The 23,339-nt window shown below is 52.0% G+C and overlaps 1 protein-coding gene and 1 long non-coding RNA gene across 3 annotated transcripts; one reads left to right on the forward strand and one right to left on the reverse strand.

Moving 5' to 3' along the window:
* Nucleotides 1-6,712: 6,712 nt before the first annotated feature.
* FAM240C (family with sequence similarity 240 member C) lies at nucleotides 6,713-10,942 on the reverse strand. Of its 2 annotated transcripts, none has more exons than XM_053660505.1 (3): nucleotides 10,604-10,942; nucleotides 8,865-9,013; nucleotides 6,713-7,052 (listed from the first exon to the last, which is right to left on the reverse strand). In XM_053660505.1, the coding sequence occupies exons 2-3, from the start codon at nucleotides 9,008-9,010 to the stop codon at nucleotides 6,923-6,925; spliced, it is 276 nt and encodes a 91-aa protein (XP_053516480.1). In that variant the 5' UTR covers nucleotides 9,011-9,013; nucleotides 10,604-10,942; the 3' UTR covers nucleotides 6,713-6,922. The 2 variants fall into 2 exon arrangements, with proteins under 2 accessions (XP_053516480.1, XP_037002888.2); XM_037146993.2 differs by lacking the exon at nucleotides 10,604-10,942 and adding an exon at nucleotides 10,244-10,561.
* A 2,806-nt stretch (nucleotides 10,943-13,748) lies between these two features.
* LOC119050503 (uncharacterized) lies at nucleotides 13,749-15,164 on the forward strand. The gene is made up of 3 exons (XR_005082762.2): nucleotides 13,749-13,840; nucleotides 14,387-14,442; nucleotides 15,078-15,164. It is a non-coding gene; the product is annotated as an uncharacterized LOC119050503 (long non-coding RNA).
* The last annotated feature ends 8,175 nt before the right edge of the window (nucleotides 15,165-23,339 follow it).

The following is a 23,339-nucleotide window of genomic DNA, read 5'->3' on the forward strand; positions in this document are numbered from 1 at the left end:
ATGAGTTCTTTTTAAAAATTTTTTATTGATTATGCTGTTACAGTTGTTCTATTCCCCCCCTTCATTCCCCTCCACCCTACCCCCTGTCCCCACCATTACCCCCCTTTAGTTTATGACCATGTGTCTCAAGTTCTTTAGATTCTATATTTCCCATGCTATTCTTGCCCCCACATCTATTTTCTATCTACTGTCTATGCTACTTATTTGCTGTACCTTCTCCCCCCTTCTCCTCCTCCCACTCCCCTGTTGCTAACCCTCCTTGAGATCTTCATTTCTATGTTTCCACTCCTGATCTAGCTGTCCTTTTAGTTTGCTTTTGTTTTAGGTGTGGTTGTTAATAACTGTGAGTTTGTTGTCCTTTCACTGTTCATGTTTCTTTAACTTCTTTTTCTCAGATAAGTCCCTTTAACATTTCATATAATAAGGGCTTGGTGATGATGAACTCCTTGAATTTGATCTTACCTGAGAAGCACTTTATCTGTCCTTCCATTCTAAATGAAAGTTTTGCTGGATAGAGCAATCTTGGTTGTAGGTCTTTGGATTTCATGACTTGGAATATCTCTTTCCAGCCCCTTCTTGCCTGTAAGGTCTCTTTTGAGAAATCTGCTGACAGTCTGATGGGGACTCCTTTGTAGGTGACTGTCCCCTTAGCTCTTGCTGCTTCTAGGATTCTCTCCTTCATTTTCATCTTGGCTAATGTAATGATGATGTGCCTTGGTGTGTTCCTTCTTGGGTCCAACTTCTTTGGTACTCTCTGAGCTTCCTGGATTTCCTGGAAGTCTATTTCCTTTGCCAGATTGGGGAAATTCTCCTTTATTACTTGTTCAAATAAGTTTTCCACTGGTGACTGTTCCTTTCCCCCTTCTGGTACCCCTATAATTCGGATGTTGGAGCATTTAAAGATGTCCTGGAGGTTCCTAAGACTCTCCTCATTTCTTTGAATTCTTGCTTCTTGACTCTTTTCGGTTTGGCCATTATTTGCTTTCTTCTGGTCCACTCCATTGATCTGAGTCCCAGTTTCCTTTTCATTGCTATTGGTTTCCTGTGCAATTCCATTCATTTCAATTAGTTTCGCCTTCATATATTTGTCTAATTTGTGGCTATAATCAACCAGTTCTGTGAGGATCCTGATCACCAGTGTTTTAAACTGTGCGTCTGAGAGTTTTGCTATTTCTTCATTGCTTAGATTTATAGGTTCTGGGGCTTTGAGATCTTCTTGAGTCATTTTTGGTCTGTTTGCGCCGTTTAAGTGTGAGGAGCGGAACCTTGGACTCCCAGGTCGCTGGGTTGTGACGCTGTATGTGGAGGTGGGGTCAGAGCAGGGAAATGGCGGCGCCCTCCCTGCCGCTCGCTACGGGCACCCGCTGGGTCCCGGTCCAATCGCCCACTCCCTCGCTTGTCTATCCGCGCACAAATGTGCAACCACAGTCAACCCGCAGCCCTGCTCCCTCGCTGTTTCCCTGTGGTCGCTCGCCTGGTCGCTCACTAGGTCCAACCCTGCGCCCGGATTCCACGCACCTGAGGTCGTCTGACCGAGTTTTCCTGTGCTACCCCGCTCTGCCAGGTGCTGGGTTCACCCCTTACGGGCCAGGCTGAAGAATTTGTTGTTAATAGACTTCCAAAAAGTTCAATTTTCTGTGTTCTGACTGTGTTTTCTATTGCTAATATTTAGTTGTCTCTAAACTTGGTTGTGTGAGAAGGCACGGATATCCACCTATGCCTCCCTCTTGGCAGAAGTCCTACTTAATGAGTTCTTTGAGCATCTAGATTGCCAGTGTTTTTTAAGAGATTTTATTTATTCATTTTTAGAGAGATAGGGAGAGGGAGGGAGAAAGAGAGAGAGAGAAACAATGTGTGAGAGATACATCAATATGTTGCCTCTTGCATGCCCCCTACTGGGGACCTGGCCCACAACCCAGGCATGTGCCCTGACCGGGAATCAAACCAGCAACTACCCGGTTTGCAGGTTGGCGCTCAGTCCACTGAGCCACACCAGCCAGGGCTGATCACCAGTGTTTTGAACTCTGCATCTGATAGGTTGGTTATCTCTCTTTCATTTAATTATTTTTCTAGGGTTCTGTTCTTTCATCTGGGCCACATTTCTTTGTCTCCTCAATTCAGCATCTTCCCTGTCGAATTTTTTTCTGTGTATTGGGTACAGCTGTTTTGACTCCCCGTCTTAAAGCACGGACTATGGTAGAAAAGGCACCTGTGAACTGTGTGGGGTGGAGACATAGGTAATCACCGGGAGGGGACAACCTGCTTCACCATGTTGTGGCTCTGTGGCAGGAGGGCTGAGAGAGGGGACAGTGCCACTGCCTGGCTTCTGGAGGTGTGCCTGGCTCTGGCCCTGTTTCCAGCCACGTCACTTTCTCCCCGTGTGAGACCGGAGCCTTCCAGCTGTTGCCCAGGTGCTGAATCCCAGAGCGGGTGGGTGTGCAGAAGTTCCAAGTTCGTCTGGGTCCTGAAGCGGAGTTTTCAGAAAACCCGGCGGTTTCTTTTGCCGCCCCAACCCCCACTGGTGTTTGCAGCCAGAAGTGACAGGGAGTTATCTTCCTGGCACTGGAACCCTGGGCTGTGTATACACAGTCTGGCCTGGGGCTGGGATCCTGTTCTTCTGAGGTGTCCCTCCCGGTTTTTATCCAACGCTCGTGAACGTGGGACCACCTGGCCCGCCGCCTCTTTGGGCCACACAAGGTCTCTGTGCCTCCTACCCGTCTGCAGGAATGCGGCTTCTTTAAATCCTTGTTTGTCAGACTTCCATACAGCTCCATTTTCTGACAGTTCTGGGTGGTATTTGTTTTGTGGTCTAACTGTAATTTTTTCTGCAGGTGTGTGAGGAGACAAAGTGGGTTCGCTTACGCCTCCACCTTGACAGGACGTCTGAGCTCTGGCGATCTTGCTTTCTTCCCTGGTGGAATCTCGCTGATGTGACTGAACTAAAATAAAGACACGAGGACATGAAGAGTCAAAGATGGGAACAGCCATTTCTATTTGTCAGTAAAGCCGTGCGTGTGTGAAGGTGAGTTTAATTTTGGCGGTTTGTCTTCCAGGGGCTCCAAGCATTCGTCCTTCCTGCTGCCGCCCACTGGAGGTGGCCCTGCACCCTCACACGGTCCCACTGCGACCGGTGACCACAGGGGGGAGCTGCTCCTCTTGGTGTTTCTGCAACACACCGGGAGGCCGCAGGGATCCCCCGGAAACAAGGCAGGAAGCCAGACAGGACCTCTGCCGATGGGTGGCTGAGATTTCCATCGTCCCTCCAGCTGCCTCGCTGCCTGAGATGTTACTTTTGTGCTGATCGAGGGTCCAATGTGCTGTTCTGGGCAATCGGTGAATGAAAATGGGTGAAGCTTGGGGCAGAGCTATTACTTAACAACTTTTTTTGTAAGGGAAGAAATTTTATTTTTATTTTTTTAAGATTTTATTTATTTATTTTTAGACATAGGGGAAGGGAGGGAGGAAGACAGGGAGAGAAGCACCAGTGTGTGGGTGCCTCTCACGTGCCCCCTACAGGGGACGTGGCCCACAACCCAGGCCCTGATTGGGAATCGAACCAGCAAACCTTTGGTTCGCAGGCAGGTGCTCAGTCCGCTGAGACACACCAGCTGGAGCTACTTAACAGCTTTAAATGTAACACGGATGGTCACCGTTAACATGGTATCATCACTCATGGCACATGTGTCCTCATGTTCTGCAGGGCACGTCCGAGGCATGTGCCCTGACCAGGAATCAAACTCAGTGTTGTATTAACACAACTCAGGAAAGACAGAGCGTGGCCGTGAAAAACCTGTTTGTGCCGCACAGACTTTGAAGGGGGGTCCGCACACTCGACGTGAGGCACCTTCTTCTCACACTGATGTCATGTAGTTGTAATGTTATAACATGTTATGTTGCACTATGTTATGTTATGTTATATGAACAGGACGACTTGGCGGTTCGTTCCTCTCAGTCTTCGGAGGTGCAGCTTGGGTTTGGATGGAAGGAGCAGAAACCCCTTCGACTGCTCAAACGGCTGGGGTTCAACCCACCAGAACGCTGCGCATCACTGAGGCTGAGACTGGGCCTCTGGAGCTTTAAAGTGACCCTGGTCCCAGGTCACGCCCTGGCCCCTCCTGTTCACTGTCCCTCCCCCGGCCCTGGTGGTGTGAGGCTCTGTGCCTCTGCGAACGGCTGTTCAGTTTTGAGAGGAGCCTGGTGCAGCCGTGACACCACCGTAGACTGAGCAAGCGAGCGGTTTCATTTCTCTTTCTTGGGCTGCACTTGAAACCGCTGTTTAATAAGCACACGGATGTTACTCTGTGTCAGACACTTTGTCTGACCTCGGGGGGCTCTTGCCGCTGACCCCTTCCTGCGCGAGCGCTGCTCGGGCCTTGTCGCCATGCCCGTGACCTCGTGATCTGCGTCTCCTCAGGGACTCCTGCCGGCAGAATGCTTTCATGGGCTTATCGGCCATTTGAATACCTTTCCCTTTTTTAAAATCGTTAGTTGTCTCAGTTCCCCCCCCTCGACCCCCCACCTCCACTCCCACAGTCAGTCTCCACCGTCTTTTTGAAGTGTTTTTAGTCTCAGGAAATGTTCCTTGTGTGCTTCAAAGGTGTGTGTGTTCTGCAATTTTGGGTGAACTATTCTGTAAACGTTGGCCGGCCCAGTGGGTTGATAGTGCTGTGTGTCTTCCAAGTCCTTCTGATTTTTGGCACCTTGGCCCCTCCTTCCCCCTGCGCCCAGGGACATCATCCTGCTCGTGGACTCCCTGAAATGCCCTCTGACCCACTGCCCCTGAACTGCGGGCCCTGCCAGCTCACGGGGGCCTTACTGGGCACAGAGCACAGTCCAGGGGGCCAGGGCAGCGGGACCCAGGAGCACGGCCACCTCGGTGCCGGTCTCGGTGCCCAGACCGCCCGGCCGCCTGCTGGTGTGTCCTGCAGGAGCAGCTCCGGCCCTGCTCACTTTCTCTGGGTGGACGGGGGCGCTGCCACCTCCATGGCTCTCCGGGCCACGTCTCTGTTCAGCCTATGCAGCCACATTATTTAAATTCTCTCCTGTCTTCCCATCCCTCTTCACCGAGCTCCTCCCAGCCTCTGAATCTGGCTCTGCTTTGCCGGGGGACAGGGTCAGTGACACAGAGTGAGGACGAGGCTGGTGGACACCTGTGTTCCTGCCATGCTGGCTCCTGCCGTCAGTGGAGGGTGCTTGGGTCACCGGGATCGTGACAGATGGCAAGGAGGGTGTGGCTGTTGCCAGGGTTCTGCACGGCCCCTGAAGGCAGGACTGTGCCCTTCCAGCCAAGACGGGCTGGTCTGACGCCTCCATTTATTGGTGCTGACAGCAGTGCGTCCTAAGTATATCCTCGGATAAAGTGACCTCTAGCAGTCTGGGGCTTTGTGAGTAGCAGTGAGCGACTCCTATTCTCAAGCTATTTTGGGGTTATTAATCTCCAGGTTCCCCTGGGTGCTTGTCAGCGGAATCTCCTGAGTCACCAACAGTGACGGGAGTCTGGGTGGTGCCCAAGGAGCTGTGTCGTGAGGGACACATGCGGTGCTCTTGCCACTCATTCACTCTGGACTTTCTGTGCATCCATCCAGGCCAGGCAGTCAGCCCTAGAAATGCTGTCTGAGGGACCAGTGGTGCACAGGAGGTCCCGGCTGCTGCGGTCAGAGCCTTGTCTCCAGGGAACTCTCTGGAGAGGCCCCCCGCTGTGGGCAAAGTCATGTGCGCTGTCCTCTCCCCCTGCCTTTGCCAACTCAACGGAGGGTCAAAACAAAGCAGAACCCAAACCAATGAGCAGCTAAACCTGGAGATGACTTGAGACAAGGGGAGACCCCAGAGCAGCCCCAGCTGATCTCCGGCCCCAAACCACATGCTCCGTATCACGGGGTGGATGCAGTGGCCACAGCTGGGCGCCTGCCGGTGAGAATGTGGGCGTCCCTGCTGGAGGCTGGGTCCTCACTGGCAGCCTGGCCTTCACTGTGTGCCCTGCCCCTGCCCACCCCGGGGGTCGCAGACACAACTGGGGGGCCAGGAGGGACGAAACTTCCAACGGTGAACAGGAGGGTGTTTGGGGAAGCACAAAGCTGTATCTGGCATCACATCAGGCATCATCCTGGGGTTGACATTTACGGACATTTTTCTGACCAAAGGTGAAACCAACTTGGCAGGTAGGCAGCCAGAAAACCTTGTGGTGCAGCTGAGTTGATTTTGATGACTTGTTGCAAGTGAGTAACATCTTGTTCAGCTTTTGTAAAAAAAGGTTATATTTATTTTTAGATTGGGGAAGAGAGGGAGAAAAAATCAGTGTGTGGCTGCCTCTCACCCGCCCCCCCCATGGGGACCTGGCCTGCAACCCAGGCCTGTGCCCTGACTGGGAAGCCAACTGGTGACCCTTTGGTTCGCAGGCCGGCACTCAGTCCACGGAGCCACGCCAGCCAAGGCCTGTTCAGCTTTAAGTTAAACTTTAAGCCTATTGCCCTGGCTGGTGTAGTTCATGGATTGAGCACGGGCCTGCGAACCAGTCACGGTTCGATTCCCAGTCAGGGCACATACCTGGGTTGCAGGCCGGTTCCCTGCAGGCCAGCTCCCAGCAGGGGATGCACGAAAGGCAGCCATACATTGATGTTTCTCTCCCTCTCTCCTTCCCTTCCCCTCTAAAGATAAATAAATAAAAATCTTAAAAAAAAATTTTAGGCCTATGAAGAAAATTTTGCACAAACAATCCAATTACCTTGGGTTTTATTGGGCACCTACTTTGTGCTGGATAAGCAAACCCAATGACACGCCGCTCAACCGGAGCGAAGCCGGGCGAGAGCACCCGCAGAGCCCGTCATGGCTGCAGTGGCTCTGCAGGCCCCACCCATGCGTGGCCCCTGTGGGCCACTCCTTCTCTGGGAGCTCAAGCGCAGTGCATCCCTGCTCCACGCAGGACTCAGGCTGCTGTCTTGTCTTCAGTGCACAGGGACTCGGTGCCCAGCAGGGACGACCGTCTGGTGGCCTTCCGGGGCGCCTGCAGCACCCTGTGCCTCAACTCCAGCTTCTGAGCCCATTCTCCACGGAGCCTGGGAGGGCGGTAATTTTGGCACTGTGAGTCACCTTGCCGGGGCCGTGTGACAGCCAGGCCTTGTCTGTTGACACCATGCACATGTGTGAGCACAGCCTTCCCCTCCCTGGGATGTGTCCCCACTCAGCCAGCATCCGTGACCTTGTGAGGCCTCAGGGCCAGCCACCTCGGGGTCAGGGCTGTGTCTGTGGTGGAGAGTCTCCCTCAGGACCCTTGCCCTAGAGGGAAAGCCCTTTGCCCCAGGAAGTAGCTTCTGGAAACTTCTGAGCCCCAGAGAGGCTGAGCCACCTCCCAAACGCTCTGCTTGGCCGAGGGCCTGGCTCATCGCTGAGGCTCATGTGCTTACAGAACAGCATGTGGGGGCGCGGTCGGCCTGGGCCCTGTGGCTGCTGCCCTCCCCCTGTCCCACGGTCATGACCACCTCGGGCAGCAGAACATGCTGCCACCACAGTGCAGGGAGGGTTGGCCCAGCCACAGGCCTCCCCTAGCCCTGGGCGTCTGCCCACAGAAAATGACCACCTGGCGCCTCTTGGCCCAAGGGTGTGGTTTGGCATTAGAGGGTGGGGGGTGGGTGCCCGGCTCTGGCCAGCCTCTGGGCCCGGTGGCAACTTGGTAAAAGCACCCACGCATCCAGGGGCCTGAGTGAGAGACCGGGACAGCAGTGTCCATGAGAGGTGGCCTCACGTGTGATGTACGGCCACCATCCTGCCTCGCCAGGCCCTGGCTGCTGACTGAGTGCCCCAGGGCCAGACATTTAAAAGGAGACGACTTCCAGGAAAGCGGGGTGTCGGTCGGGATGTCCTCAGGGGCTGCCACTGTCCAGGGAACAGGGGTGTCCTGGCTGTGGCCTGTGGTCCCGATCACCAGCCATGTCTTCCCAGATGGGCACAGAACATCCCACCCCACAGGCCTGTCCCCTCAGCCCAGGACCTGACCACGTACCCAGCTGGAGCCGGTGGCCCCTCACTGTTGGACCCAGAGCTCACTCCTGGGTCCTGTACCCCTGGGCAGAAGACCCAGAAGGTTCCAGCCTGATGGCATGAGAGGACAGGGACGAGCCCTGAGACCCTAGGAGCTGGGGCGGGGTCACACTATGTGGAGAGGATGGCACTGTGATCCCCCTACACACCCTCGGCTGGGGCAGGGGTCCTGAATGGCACAGCCCATCCCGCAGCCACAAGATGACAGGTGGGGGAGGGGCCAGCACAGCAGCCAGACCTCTGGTGGCTGGACGGTCAGTCCACCTGGATCGGGATCCTCCTTCCCAACCTGCTCCCCGGGCAGCAGCCGCTGCTGCTATTTGGGGAAGAGGCTGTGACCACTGTGGCCTCACTGGCCATCTGAGTCCTTGTCTAGGTGTGCACTATGTGCTAATCCGCCCTCTCAGCCGTCTCTGGGACCAGACACCCTGGGTCTGCTTGGGGTCACCTGGGAGGCCCCCTCACCCCCGAGGCCCTTGGGCGCAGCTGCAGAAAGAGAGGGGTAGGCTTTGGGTCTGCCGCCATGCAAGTGTGTGGGCAGGAGCAGAGAGAACTGATGACTCTCAGTCTTGCTCTGGATGGGAGCGGTTGTCACAACCTCAGACCAAAGCAGGACATGCCCCCACAAGGGAGTGTGAGGATGGAGGGGGCACGGGACCCCGGGTGTTCTCTCCGCTTACTTAATGCTGGGCCTAGATGCTGAGTTTAATGTGCGCTGTTTCCGGTGGAGAGTGTCTCCAACTGCGACCTGAAGTCTGGGCGTGACACGCTTTCGTCAGGGAGTGGGGGGCCGAGTGCTGGAGCGCGGAGCCCCCCTCCCACCTGCTCACCTGTCCAGGGCGCTCCTGCGGACACGCTCGTCCTCGCTCCGCAGCTGCTGGGCGTGCAGCTGCGCCTTCTGCTCCCAGAACGCCTTCAGCCCTTCTGCGTTGCAGGCCACGCGTCCCTGATGCTTCACGGAGGATCCTGCCCTCATCTCCTGGGACAGGGAAGACCGACAAGGACGCAGCTGTTCGCAGCGCGTTCTGAGAGCCCCGGCGCGCCAGCGGTTAACAGCAAGGGCGCTGGTCCAGCCCGAAACACCAGACTGTGTCCGGCTTAATGAGCCCTTAGCCGCAGGTTCGGTAGAATGTGGTAACGTGAGGCGGACGGACAGCCAGCTCTCTGGCACTGAAAGGACCGAGCTACCAGAACACCGGTGGTTTCAGAGCACAGACCCCGGGCCAAGGCGGGTTGTGACTGAGGAGCCGCTCCCACCACCCCTTTGAGGAGAACTTGTCCCTGTAACGCCGTGTGGGGCGCCCTGGGACAGCCGTCCGCACCTCTCTCGTTCCGCGAGGGCGCCCGCCCGGCCCCGCCCCAGGCCTGCGGATGCTCTCTGCGTTCTCGGAAGAGGCGACCGGAGGACCCGGGTTCTCCGAATGAAGGCAGGCGGCGACCACTGTCTGCCGAGGCCCGAGGCCCACGCTGTGCGGGAACTCTGCTCTGTGGGGCGCTGCTCAGTCCCGTCAGTCCGGGACGGAAAGAGCGCGCTGGCGATTCCCAGGTAGGGAGAAATCCTTGCCTCGGATGCACAGGAAGGTCCCGAAACCGGCTCAGGCAGGACAGAACCCGGACCGGCCGGCCATTCCTAGCGTTCCGCGGGACGACCAGTCGTACCGACGCGCTCGGCCACGGCCGTGACCGTGCGGCTGCAGAAGCAGGTGCGCCGGTCCAGGGGCCGAGAAGACCGCGGGGAGGGGGTCCGCAGAGGGTGGCGGAACACGTGGGCCCCTCCGCCTTCCTTCCAGACGCCCCGTTTCCCACGAGGCACTGAGGTCCGCGCGCCTGCGTCTGTGCGGAGTGGGCGCTGCGGGCGAGTTAAAGGAAGGCGGACCCGGGTGAGAGGGGCGCTGACGCCGCCCGCCACGCTGGCCCGGTCTCGGCGGGAACCTCGCGAGAGAAGCGGGTTCGCTGAAACCGAGTGGAGACAAAGCGGCTCCTGGCGCAGCCCCCGCGCAGCCCCGGCCCCTCCGCAGCGAGAAACAGCAGGTAAGGGGGGGCGGGGAGCCCGCGGGGGCCCAGCGAGAAGACACCTGAAAGCAGGTGCGCAGTGGACGGGCGGCCTAAATATAAGGACGGTCCGCCGCTCCTCACCGGGGCCTTTTCATCACGAGCCTCCGTGGGAAGAGTTATCGTCAAAGTCACATCACTCTCGGACAGAGCTTACTTTTCAGTCCCTTTCTAGCCAAACTGGGAACCCTCTGGGGTGCGACTCAGGCCCCGCGCTCCGGTGACTCCTGCCGCTGCCTCTTCTGTGGGTTTGGTGCCCGGCGCTCGAAGACCCGCCTTGCGCCCCGCTCCGCCTGGAGATCGTCCAGCCCAGCAGGCAGGTCCCGCGGGCGCGCGCGCGTCCGTCCGCTCCGCATCCCGAAATGGGGAGGGCAGCTCGGCGGGTCTCCTTCCTGTGCACGGCTCCCTCCCGACAAGACTGCGGTGCGACAGGGGCAGAAACGCCCCCTCTCGGTGGCTGATCCCAAGAAGCCCCCGAGGCTGGGGTTTTGCAAAACAGCCGCGCGCACCCACCCACCTTGACTTCAACAGGTTTGTGAGGGTTTTCTTCAGTGATGGTCTGCAAACAGCGCGTCCTTACGCTCCCGGGAGGCAGCGGGGTGGTCAGCAGCCCTTTTCTCGTTGTTTAGCCTGTTGTGAAGCTTTTATATTGAGCACCGGCTCCTTGTGAGATCCGAAAACCAGCGCCGAAGAGGGAATCTGGGAGAACACGTGTGGCCCTCCGTCGGCTCTAACTCTTCCGTCTCCTGAGCTTCCCAAGTCCCGCCCGCGGACCAGGACCACCCACTGGCACCTAAGAAATCAACTTGTGACGCTCCGAGTAGGCGTTTCCCGCCCCAACCCCCAAACCGAACAAGGCGTCGGAGTCCCGTGTCTGCGGACTGGCCCCTCCACTCCGACCTCCGGGACCCCGTGCGCCCCGCCTTCCTGCGCTCCGTCTGCCCGTGTGGCCACCTCCTGGGGCCCCTGCTGCAGCGTCTTCCTGCTCCCCCTGGGACCTGGTCCCCGCGTTAAGCGGAGACAGCGCCCCGACCGTTAGGGTTATCGGGGAGGGGGCGGTGCGGTCTGACCAGGGGCGGGAGGGGGCTTGTTCCCGGGGAGATGGAGACACGGGGCGCAGCGCCTCCGCAGACCTACGGACCTGGCACAGAACCCAGCGCAGCGTTTCTCCAGCGCCCGCCCGCGCATGCGCGGCGTCCTGAGGAGGGTGTGGGCCGCAGCCCAGGGCTGGCCTGCGCCTCGCACCTGCCAGACCCCCGCCTCTGCGGAGTTGCTGCCCTTTCCCACCAGCTGTGCGCAGCTCTCGGCACCTGGGAGCGGGCGAGGACGTTACCTGCCTCCCCCTCGTAAGGCACTGCATTGGTGGGCGATGGGGTCCCTCAGGGTCGCTCACTGGCTCCTGGGGACAGCGCAGGCGGCGCAGCACTGAGACGCTGGCCCTGGTTGCCAGGGGGTCTCTCCCAAAGGCCAGGAGGCGCAGGCAGGCTCTTCAGACCCACAGATGCGGGTTGCACAGTGGCTGGCGAGCTGTCCGCTTCCTCCCTTCGGACTTGTCCTCGCGGACTCTACGTTCAGGGCAGGCGTTCCGGGAGTCGGGAATGCGCTCGGAGCAGGGCACCTTCCTCCGACTCTGAACCTCCCTGGGGCTCCCCACCCTCCTTGGGGACAGCAGCTGCCCCTGCACACAGTCTCCCCAGGGGTCACCGGCTGGCTTTGATGACAGGGAAGCGGCAGTGGGAGCAGCTGGGCACGTCCTTCCTTCCAGAGCCAGCCCACCGTGTTGGGGGACTCCAGCCTGGGAGAGGGCGCCTCCCGTGAGCCTTAAACGGAGGGACACCTGCGGTGGGGCGGGGTGCACCGCTGTTCCACTCAGAGTGGGCCCTGCCGCCAGCAGGTGGCTGGTCAGCCGCGGTCCCGGTTCTACAGCCTGGCCCCCAGCTGCAGCTGCGGCATGGTTGCCCGTGGTCCACACGCGACCACAGGTCAGAGTGCATCTGCTGGCAGGCCCCGCCCCCCAGGCTTCGATGCAGGGACGTGCCACCAAGTTTCTTCCACTGGGTCAGCACGTGTGGCTTCTGCTCGGAGCTCCTTGGGGCTGGTGAACACACACACCACCCACTCCCCGGCTGCCCCACTCCGGGGAGATAAGCTCAGTGCTCCCGCCCCCCACCCTGCGGCCCCAGGTTCTCTTAGGGGTCTGGTGGTCTCATGTCCCTTAGAAAGAGTGACTTCCTAGATGAGACATCTGGTTGACCAGAGAGACCCTAGCCATGGGGCCCTCCCCTGTCTCTGAAGAGCTGGGACCACAGATGACACAGGTGGCCTCCCTGAGCCTGGCCCCCTGGACTGTCACTGGGGCCTTGGACGGCCCTATGTGCATGACCCCGAGTTCCTATCTGCAGACACTGCACCTGCACTTGTCCCCGAGGGTCTCTGAGGGACACCAAGGCAAGTGTCTCGTGCAGCCACTGGGGCTGCCGCCTGGTGGCACTTGCTGCTCGAGTCCTTTCTTGTTTCTCCTGCAGAGGAGTTTGGTCCTCCAGGTGGGAGGGGCTGGGGACCCGGGTCAGAGAAAAGAGGTTCCACCCTCTGTGCCCCCAGATCTTGGGGCAGGTAACTCTGCACAGGATGGGGACAAGGCTCAGAGGCCCCTGGCCAGACCTGGTCCCCCCGCCCCTGTGCTGCCTTCCCTGGGGAGCGTGCTAACATCCCGTAAGCCTGGCGATGTTGCTGATGTACAGGGTGGGGGCCACGCCTGGGACTCACTGCGCAGCCCGCACCAGAGTCCACACCTGACCCCCAACCTGAGCCCACAGCTGAGCCCCTGTGTAGCCTGAATGGCCAGGCTGGACCTAACTTAATGCAATGTGGTGAAAACCACCTCCGGAAACCAGAGTGGTAACAGCAACACTGAACATCTAGAAGGTGTCAGAGAGGAGACACGTTTTAGATGCAGCTGCTGCTAGTTCAGCCGAAGTTGGGGGGACTGAAACACGAACAGATTCCTGATTTTTGGTGAACTTTCTAGTCAAGGGCAGAGAACTCACTTTCTTGCACCCTGGGGAGTGGGTGCGGCAGATGGGGGCAGCGTCACCGTCCTCCTCTCCAGGTGGGGGCTCGCCCTGACCTTCCTGGCTGGGCCTTGCCTGTCTCCAGGGTGGACTTCAAGGAGGCCCCAGGGCGGAGGTGACCTCGTCCTCACTTATGACACACACACTGCGTCATGGCCAGTGTCCTGCTGGTACCAGGTGCCCCTGCTCAGGCCCCTCAGCAGGCACTGGGATGCCACCCGGTGTGAGCTGTCCCTTTTCTCTCCGTTGGAAAGTCGGAGGACAACTTGTGGACATCGACCCTGCAGCCTGGACGTGCTCACAAGCAGGGGTAGCCTGGCACTGCCTTCTAGAAGGTTCTAGGAAGTTCCACAGCTGGGTCAGGGCGGACCAGGGCAGATCCTTGATCTCCTCTGCTGTCAGGGCAGGTACTTGCCTCCAGCAACCTTGAGTGGCCTGGGTGGGACAACACTGAAAAATAAAATTGGTGTGAAATCCTACTCCAAGCAGTAAAAACTGTTCTAGTCCTAAGTATCTACCCCTTCAGGCATCGGTAAAGTGAATATTGCCTTTATTCTAATGTGTTTTGTCTGGATTCTACCACAGCAGGCCCTTCAGATGGGTGCCAGCCTCATGAATCTTCAGGTTTTCTCTTTCCCTACTGCATGCACTACTTAAGACTGTGCAGTTTGCTGTCGGTTTTGGTATGTAGCATTTTTATTATCATTCAGTTGAAAGTATTTTGTAAATGTGTTTTATTTGGGGGATTATTTAGAAGCGCATTTCATGACTCCTGCATATAAGAACTTTGTAGTTACCTTTTGCTACTAGTTTCTAAATTAACTGCAATGAGAACAAGAAGCATACTTTATACAGTTTCAAGCTGTTAAAGTTTATTGAAACGTGCTTTATATATGGTCAAGTTTAAAGTGCTCCAAGTGTGCATCTATGCTGCCATCTCGTGGGGATTTGGGGGAATGACACCTTAGCGCTGGTCCGCAGGAAAAGTGGTTGATTCCAGTGGAATATTAACGACTGTGACTTACAGTGGTATTTAGAAGCGTGTTTCATAACTGTCCATGTAAGGACCTATTAATTGCCTTTTGTTCCTGATTTATACACTCACAGCAGTGAGAGTAAGAATGATTATTTTATGTAATTTTTGTTCTTTGTTATTTGTTTAATCTTGCTTTATAGTCCATTATGGTCACTTAGGAAAACGTCCAAGTGTGGCTCTCTTCTCGTCTCAGGTGCATCATGGGAAGAACACCGTGGTGCAGGCCGGCAGGAAAGGTTCTCAGCTGTGGTGAGTGATCTGCGAATGTTACATGGGATGGTACTTAGTCATGGACGTTATTACTTTCACATACATGAACTTTGTAGTTCATTTTTCCTTCTCTCCACCCACATACAACCACGGTGTCTTTATGTCAGGTACCTGGGTGCCTCTTGTGGGCCAGACCTGTGTCCGTGTCTCAGCCGTGTCTGCGTTTGTGGCCAATGTCCAGTGTGTGTCGACATCCTGGCAGCATTGATGTGCCTCCCGTGTCCATGTCCCTGCCACGCTAATGTCCCAGCCAAAATCGTGATTGTGTCTCGGTCCCCTCTGCCTTGATGTCCCGCTGTGCCACCTGCGTGGGTGTCTCGGCTGTGCCACTTTCCCATCTTTGTCGAAGTCCAGGTTCCCCAGTGTCCCAGCCGCACTCCTCACCGTCTGCGTTGATGCCTCGGCCAAGTCAGTATGTGAGTGGCCCCACAGTCCTCTCTGTGTCGATGTCTTGGCTGTGTCCATGTCCTGTCCTGTCTGGCATTCATCCGTGCTCATGCACGTATTAACTGTTGAATGTCTTGTATTGATCTGATTGTTATTTTGATTATTAACCCACAGGTGTTAGAGCCGACAAGGTTTGTGGAAAATAATCCCTTTTTAATCCCCCACAGTTTTGAAAAGCTGGCAGTGTGGAACAAATGGTGAGACAGTACTAACTCCTGAACCTGTTGCAGCTGAGAGATCATGGGCATCTGCTCTCCAAGGTCAGCATCGTTTTTGTTCATTCTGTCTTTGGCCCAGTGTTGCCGGGTTTGGTAAAAATTTTGAAGTTTGCATTTGGAGAGACAAGGGTTTCATCTTGTTGAATCACAGGGATGTTTATAATGGGAGGATCTGGTTCATCTCCTGTCTCTGGCCTCTGGCAGCAGGCGCCTGGTGTCTGGCTCCAACCCGAATTCTGGCCGTGGCATCCTGGTTAGAGATCTGCGTCCTGTGTCCAGGGCCTGTGCTTTAGAGTCCAAATGTATTCGGTTGTGTGTCTGCAGTCTTGTACCTCTTAGGATGTGGCTTTGTGTCCTGGGTTCACATGTGAGGTTCACATGCAGATGAACATTCAGGCTTTAGTGTATGGAGTCTGGCATTATAAGTGTCTGATGTCAGTCCCTGGCATCTGGTGCTTGGCCTTTGGACCTCATGGTCTGGCTTGGGTTTGGGGTTTGCAGCTTGGGGCCTGGCATCCTGGTTTTGGTTTGCATCTGCTCCAGGGCCAAGGTTTTGGAGTCAAAGGTCTGTGTCCAGGATCCTGAGTTTGGCTCTGGTGTCTGTCAACAGATGATCATTGTGTGAAATTTAATGCCAATATGAGTCCCTAAATGTATGGAGTTAAGACAGGTTAATAAAAAATGTAGGAAAATTTCTTGGCAAGTGGAATGGGAAAACTGAGCTTGATAGCTAAGTAAGGCCTAGCAATTCATAGCCGGGTAATAAATCTGAGGATCTTATCTTCCCTGAGTAAGGACATTGGAGAGCAAGTGGTTCACACATTCCAGGCCACGCAGGGGAAGACCCACCTCAGTCCCAGCCCTTGTCTGGTGACTTTTCTGAAGGAGAAAGTCACCAGAGAAGGACACTGATCACTCTGTGTGCTCCTGTTGTTGCATGAGTACATCATAGGGCAGCCCTGGAAAGCTGAGTATTGTGTGCAGATGACTCTTCTAAGACCTCCTCTGAAGTCCTCAACGTTAGAAAACTGGTAAAACCCTAAAAAAAGAGCCCAGCGTGCTCTGTTCGTTGAGCACACACGCACCTTCCCTTCTCTTCTTTGCTGCGTATCTCCCTTCCCTTTTTTCCTCCTCATCTGCAAAGGTCCCTGGGACTTGCAGCCAGGGGAGCAGTGGGCAGTTCGTCTGGGCAAACCTCCTGATCCTGTCTCCAAGGACTTTCTTTGCATCTTTCCTGTTTCTCAAGAAGCAGCTCCGCCTATGCTCACTCTTGTTGCTGTGATTGTGCCTCTTCTCTGTGAAGCCCTTTCTTTGTTTCACTGTCCTTACATTTAATATACAGACTCTCAAAATTCCCTAGCTTTGTGTTGTGAAATTTTTATTGCAGGAAATCAAGAATCTACATGTATGAGACCTTGCCAGGGCAAACCTGCCTTGGGTCCCGTACCTTTTCGGTGACAGAATAACAAATTTTGTGTATTCATCTACTTGTGGATGGACATTTGAATACTTTCTAACTTTCAGTTGTTAACAGTGCTGTTATGAATAATCATCTACAAATTTGTTAACATCTGTCTTCAATTTCTCAAGTATGTGTTTTGAAGTGGAGTTAAAACCTGCTTTATGTTTTTAGACGTTAGATGTTTATGTTTCAAGAGTTTACAGGTTTAAATAGGAAAACTCTCTGTGGTATGATGTCCAGAGCCAGGCACCTGGAGTCAGGGACAGGCTTCAGACACCCGGTCTGGTGTCTGGTGCACAGCATGGTTCAGGGTTCGGATTAGGGGTTGGAGTTGCGGCTGATACCATAACTTATCTTTCACCTCATTCAAAACCATTTTGTTATACCGTATCATGACAAATGTCATATCAGCATAAGAAAAACTCATCAAACCCGTTGAGTGTTTGTGTGGCCATTTTCATATTTAAGGCGGATGAACATAGTAATCTTTTTGGTACATTAGGCTTTGGTATTTCAAGAAGGATGAAAACGCCAGTAGACAGAAGAAAAGATTTGTGACACATATGAGAAGGTGTTGTGACAGAGTGAACGTGTCGGGAGTGGTTTGCAGTGTTTTGTGCGGGAGGTTTCTCACGTGGAGATGCCCCGGGGTGAACAGACCAAGTGCAGTGGAGCCATCCAGTCCAGATGTTCCCTGAGGACAGACCACGTGAGGCCACGTGGGAGACGGGCCACACACTCAAAGCACCCGAATCAATTGTTGAAAATCGTTTGCACCAGGATGGTTATGGTCATTGTTTTGGTGTTTGGGTTCCACATCAGTGAGGTGGGGAAAAAACCAACCACCGTTCTTGACAGCATTTCCATGTTGAATTTTCTTTGAAAATATAAGAAAATTCTGTTTCTGTTTGCAAGACAAATTGTGAGGGTGGATGAACAGTTGATACTTTACAATAACATGAAACTGGAGAGATCATGGGGCAAAAGGATGGAACCATCATCTGCCATTCAAAAGGGCGGTCTTCATTCAAAGAAAGTAAATGGTAGGTTAGGGTCAGGGTTGGGTTTAGGTTTAGGGACCCTGTCTGTAGGCCCACACTCACCCTGCCCTTAGTGTCAAACCAACTGTCAGGTTGAAATGAAATGTCCATTTTAAGGCCAGCGCATGGAAAATTAGGTAAGTGGTGGGTGGAAGTGGGGGGTGTAAGTGAGTGGGGCAGGGAGCAGCTGCAGCCGGTCTGTGAGGAGCTGCAAAGGGCGCTCAGACTCTTTGTGGGGTAGGAGTGTGAGGTCTCCATGTAAGTGAGCCATTCCTGTGGGACCACTTCTTGTGAGCACATTACATAGACTGTGTACCAGCCTTGGGAGCACATAACTTCTGGTACCAGTTTAGTGAGCATTGCCAGGGCCAGCCTCACAGGCTCTCAGGAGGCAAAGCCGAGTCTGAAGTCTAGGTGCTTCAGAGGTAAGTGTTGTGAGCTACAAAAACAAGAAATGTTTCACATGACAAGCAAAGACCCTGGGAGGCTTCTCCCATGTCCAAAAGAAGGTAGCTTGTAAATGGCAGGCCCAGGTCACATCACTTTTAGAGACCAAAAGCTTAGGGGTTTCCTTTGTCAGAACAGCTGCAATGCACACGAAGAAGTGCAAATAAGAAAAGGAGCCATTTTGGTCTAAATGGTTAGAATGTTTTCCCTGCTGACTGTCAAGAGACCCAACTGGATGAGTAAAGAAAAGGCTTCTGGTGTCCCCACAACAGTCTAGATTATTATAATTCAATTATTACAAATATTCTATATAGAAGTGTTTATAATTCCCTAAAACTATTCCATGCTTTTCTCTGGTACTTTTTTTTTTCTAAAAATGAAAATGGCTTTGTTGCAGCTTACTGAAACTATACAGAAAAGTGAAGTTAGTTAAAACCCTACTCTAAGAATCATTAACTGCTACCACTTTAAGTGTATCCTCTCCCAGACATCTGTATGTGCACATTTCCTTCCTGCTACTTTCTCTGGATTGGATTCACTACGCGGGGTTCTTTGTGTGGGTTCAGAGCCATTGAAGCGCCAGCTTCTGTCCTTTCCTACTGTGTGCACTGAAGACGGCACGTTTTCCTGTAGCTTTTGGTACGTGGTGGTGCCTTTCAGTTCAAATGATTTTCCGACTGCAATAGTGACTTCTTTGGGGGTTAATTAGAAGCGGGCTTCATAACTCCTAAATACAAGGACTTTCCAGTTACCGTTTCTTACTGAATTCTAGATTAACTGCAATGAGAGCAAGAAATGTTACTGTATATAATTTCTTTTTTTTTGTTCTATTCTCCCTTTATTCCCCTCCACCCTACCCCTCATCCCCACCATTACCCCCCCTTTAGTTTATGACCATGTGTCTCAAGTCCTTTAGATTCTATATTTCCCATGCTATTCTTGCCCCCCCATCTATTTTCTATCTACTGTCTATGCTACTTATTTTCTGTACCTTCTCCCCCCTTCTCCTCCTCCCACTCCCCTGTTGCTAACCCTCCTTGAGATCTTCATTTCTCTGGTTCCACTCCTGATCTAGCTGTCCTTTTAGTTTGCTTTCGTTTTAGGTGTGGTTGTTAATAACTGTGAGTTTGTTGTCCTTTCACTGTTCATGTTTCTTTAACTTCTTTTTCTTAGATAAGTCCCTTCAACATTTCATATAATAAGGGCTTGGTGATGATGAACTCCTTGAATTTGATCTTATCTGAGAAGCACTTTATCTGTCCTTCCATTCTAAATGAAAGCTTTGTTGGATAGAGCAATCTTGGATGTAGGTCTTTAGATTTCATGACTTGGAATACCTCTTTCCAGCCCCTTCTTGCCTGGAAGGTCTCTTTTGAGAAATCCGCTGACAGTCTGATGGGGACTCCTTTGTAGGTGACTTTTCCCTTAGCTCTTGCTGCTTCTAGGATTGTCTCCTTCATTTTAATCTTGGCTAATGTAATGATGGTGTGCCTTGGTGTGTTCCTTCTTGGGTCCAATGTCTTTGGTACTCTCTGAGCTTCCTGGATTTCCTGGAAGTCTATTTCCTTTGCCAGATTGGGGAAATTCTCCTTTATTATTTGTTCAAATAAGTTTTCCACTGGTGGCTGTGCCTTTCCCCCTTCTGGTACCCCTATCATTCGGATGTTGGAGCGTTTAAAGATGTCCTGGAGGTTCCTAAGACTCTCCTCATTTCTTTGAATTCTTGCTTCTTGACTCTAGTCTGTTTGGCCATTATTTGCTTTCTTCTGGTCCACTCCATTGATCTGAGTCCCAGTTTCCTTTTCATCGCTATTGGTGTCCTGTGCAGTTCCATTCATTTCAATTAGTTTCGCCTTCATCTATTTGTCTAATTTGTCGGTATAATCAACCAGTTCTGTGAGGATCCTGATCACCAATGTTTTAAACTGTGCGTCTGTGAGTTTTGCTATTTCTTCATCGCTTAGATCTATTGGCTCTGGGGCTCTGAGATCCTCCTGCGCCATTCTTGGTCTGTTCAGGCCTTTAAATGTGAGAAGCGGCACCTTGGACTCCCAGGTGGCTGGGTTGTGACGCTGTATGTGGGGGCGTGGCCAGAGCGGGGAAATGGCGACCCCCTCTGCTGCTTCTCACAGCTGGGTGCGGAGGAGCAGTGCCCTAGGTGGTTCACCTGGGCCGGGCCACTCAGAGTCGCTGGGTTATGACGCTGTATGTGGAGGTGGGGTCAGAGCAGGGAAATGGCGGCGCCCTCCACTGCCGCTTGCCTTGGGGACCTGCCGGCCCGAGTCCTGATTTCCTTCATTTCACTGTTGGTTCCCTGAATATTTTGCTTTATTTCACTTTGGGTAGTCTTCATTTGTTCTTTCATTTTGCGGCCAAGCTCCATCAGTTCTGTGAGCATTTTGATTACCAAGGCTTTGAACTCTGCCACAGATGAGTTGGCTATCTCATCACTTAGCTTCTTTTCTGAAGTTTTGCTCTGTTCTTTCATTTGGGCCATATTTTTTTGTTTGGGCGCACTGGTCTGTTTGGTCTGGTTGACTGTTTCCTTAGTTCTTTGGTTGTCAGAGTGCCATGCAGTTTGCTTTTCGGGCAGTTCTGGTTGTTTATTGATTTTAGATTGATTGTCATCCTCCTTTTGGTTGTGCAAGGAAGTGAAGATTTTCTAGCTATGCCTCCACCTTGGCCAGAACCTCAAAGAATCTGACTTTAAAAAAAAACTTGCTCCATAGTACAATATAGTCAATGAAAACAAAACAAAACGAAACAAAAAAACCAGTTCCAAGCTTGGTTGTCTTCTGCCATCTCTTGTTCATTTTGGAAATAATGGTTTAGTGCTGGTCAACAAGAACAGTGGTCGGTTCTGGTGGAATGTCAATGACTGTTGATGGCAATGGTATTTAGAAGTGTATTTAAAAATGTCCAAGTTTAAGGACTGCCCAGTTACCTGGTTTCCAGATTAGGGCAAAGGAAGCAATAAATGTGTGTTATGTGCCATTTGTTGGAACTAGCTGTATCATGTAACAGAGTCAGGTTTTTAGAAGATCCAAGTGTGCTTGAAAATTGTAGAAGATCTAAGTGGGAAAAGCACATTTGTAATGTGCCTTGTTTGTTGAAGCTTCCTTAAACAATGAAGAAAGTAAGATCTATTTCAAATAAATTTTAACCGAAGAGGTTAAAAAAATAAAACACTATCATTTGATACATAGAAATCAAAGGAACTGTTTGGCCAAGCCACCAATACCTGTCCCACGTGTGCATCTCTGCTGCCATCTCGTGGGACGTTTGGGGAATAACATCTTAGTACAGGTCAGCAGGAAAAGTAGTTGATTATAGTGGAATATCAGTGACTTTGGATTTTTTTAAAAACACTGTTTCGAGGTACAAATCTCAGGTCCCAATATCAGTGACCAGTTCCCTGGAACCACTTTTTATGAGCACATCATCTGGACCAGACACAGGATTTGGGGGTTCACCATTGGTTCTTTGATGATATCTTTCAATTATTCTTTGTATATATAAAAGATACTTACTTCTGCATGTTATTTACCACACAATTTACTAAGTTGTATTATTTATGATACCTTTAGGTTGATATTCATGAGTTGTCAAGGTAAATAAGATATTATGCAGTCATAAAATTACATTAGTTTAGCTGTATAAAGCATGAAAAATAGAGCTTGGAATAAAACATGAAGATATGAAGAGTTAAAAATGTGCTAGTTATAATATACATTCATTAATAGTTAGATAAAATAGTAACATGCTTCTTAGCATTGTAAATGAGTTCAGGACCTGGAGCAGTGGTGTTCTAGAAATCAGAAGTACTTTGTAAGTAAAATCGTGCCCCTTGTAGGTTATCTGAGGAACTCACAATATGGCAATGTCCACATTTTTGAAAGGAAGAACATTTGATGGTGAGTTCTGGAATGTAAAAGAGTAAGATTGTAGATTCTAAGTAATTTTAAGAAACAACTGCAGAGTGATTTCTGGGCAGTGAAAGGGGACAGTGACCCTCAGTGCTGTGGTTTATCACACTGTGGTTCAGTTTCTTAAAGTGTCAGATCTTCCTTGGTTTCTGAGTTTCCCTGGGTGTCTTCTTAGCCAGGGACATTCCTCCCTATACTTTGCAAGATGACTGACAATTTCATTTATGTCTTGTTGTTGTTGTTTACCTCTCAGCCTCCAGGTTGCCTGTCCAGAGAGAGGTGTGATTTCAGATCTAGGGTGCAAAGTCACATGCTGTTTGTATTCTAATGGACTCTCCATCCTGCTCCATAGAAAGTAGGGTTTCTCATTGCTATGGATCATATTTTCTCCTGGGGGATTTTTCTCCACATCATAGGTGCTTATTAGTAATCCTTCCTTCTGTTCAGTGCATGCCAGTAACTCCCACCTTCACCCCACCCCAAGGACAATATGAAAGGTCTCCATACAATGTGCCAAATGTCCCCTTGGGGGAAAAGTCCACCTGAGGTGGAAAACCACTGAGCTTGAAGCTGTGATCATCTTTGGAACCTGAGTGATCTGTCCTGGGTAAGAAGTGTTTTTACTATCATTCCATGCAAATAATTTTCTAACTCCAATTGTGATTTATTTTTGGGTGTTTATTTAGAAGCGCATTTCATAATTTGTAAATAAAAGTATTTTCTAGTTATGTGTTGTTATTGATTTCTTGATTCATGGCAGTGAGAGTGTTGTGGGAAATGAAGCGACCAAACACCGAGGGATTTTGGAGTACGAGGTTTACTGTTTAACGTGCACGGGCCCAGAGGAATCATTTCCAAATTCTGAGCAATGAACAAAGGATTCTTGGGGTTTTTATAGTTTACAGGGTCTTCTTGTCTACGTGGCAAGGCGGGATACAGAAGCGGAATGCGGAAGTTAGTTCTAGCTAAGGGGCAGAAGCAGAGGACAAAGGCCAAACTTGAAGGTCAGTTTTTAACAGCAGGGGTGTTAATCTCAGTCCTAGCTAATGCACTGTTGTTTACTTATCCTAGACAGCCCCATCATTCTCCCCAGGGCGCCTGGGGCCTGGGCAAATAAAGGTTAAACAGAGGTTTTTCAAAGTTTCCCATATCATTCCCCCCTTTTATGCTAAACAGCACTGATTGCTTGTTTAAGCATAATATATATTTTTGTAAGAATAAACAAGTCCCCCCTTTTATTAGATTTAGAGTATCAATGAGGTTTCTTGCTTCATTATTTTTCTCTTCCTGTGATCTATTATTATGGAGGGATTCTAAGACTTTCTTTTTCCTTTTG

Source organism: Artibeus jamaicensis, unplaced genomic scaffold, assembly GCF_021234435.1.
Source record: "Artibeus jamaicensis isolate MK-2021 breed Jamaican fruit bat unplaced genomic scaffold, CSHL_Jam_final scaffold_847, whole genome shotgun sequence".
Lineage (NCBI taxonomy): Eukaryota > Metazoa > Chordata > Mammalia > Chiroptera > Phyllostomidae > Artibeus > Artibeus jamaicensis.

Coding starts and splice junctions, on each gene's coding strand:
- FAM240C (XM_053660505.1), bottom strand. CDS start 9,010: ATGAGGGCAGGATCCTCCGTGAAGCATCAGGGACGCGTGGCCTGCAAC. Junction 7,053..8,864: donor CGCAGGAGCGCCCTGGACAG/GTGAGCAGGTGG, acceptor CCGCCCTCCCAG/GCTCCGTGGAGAATGGGCTC.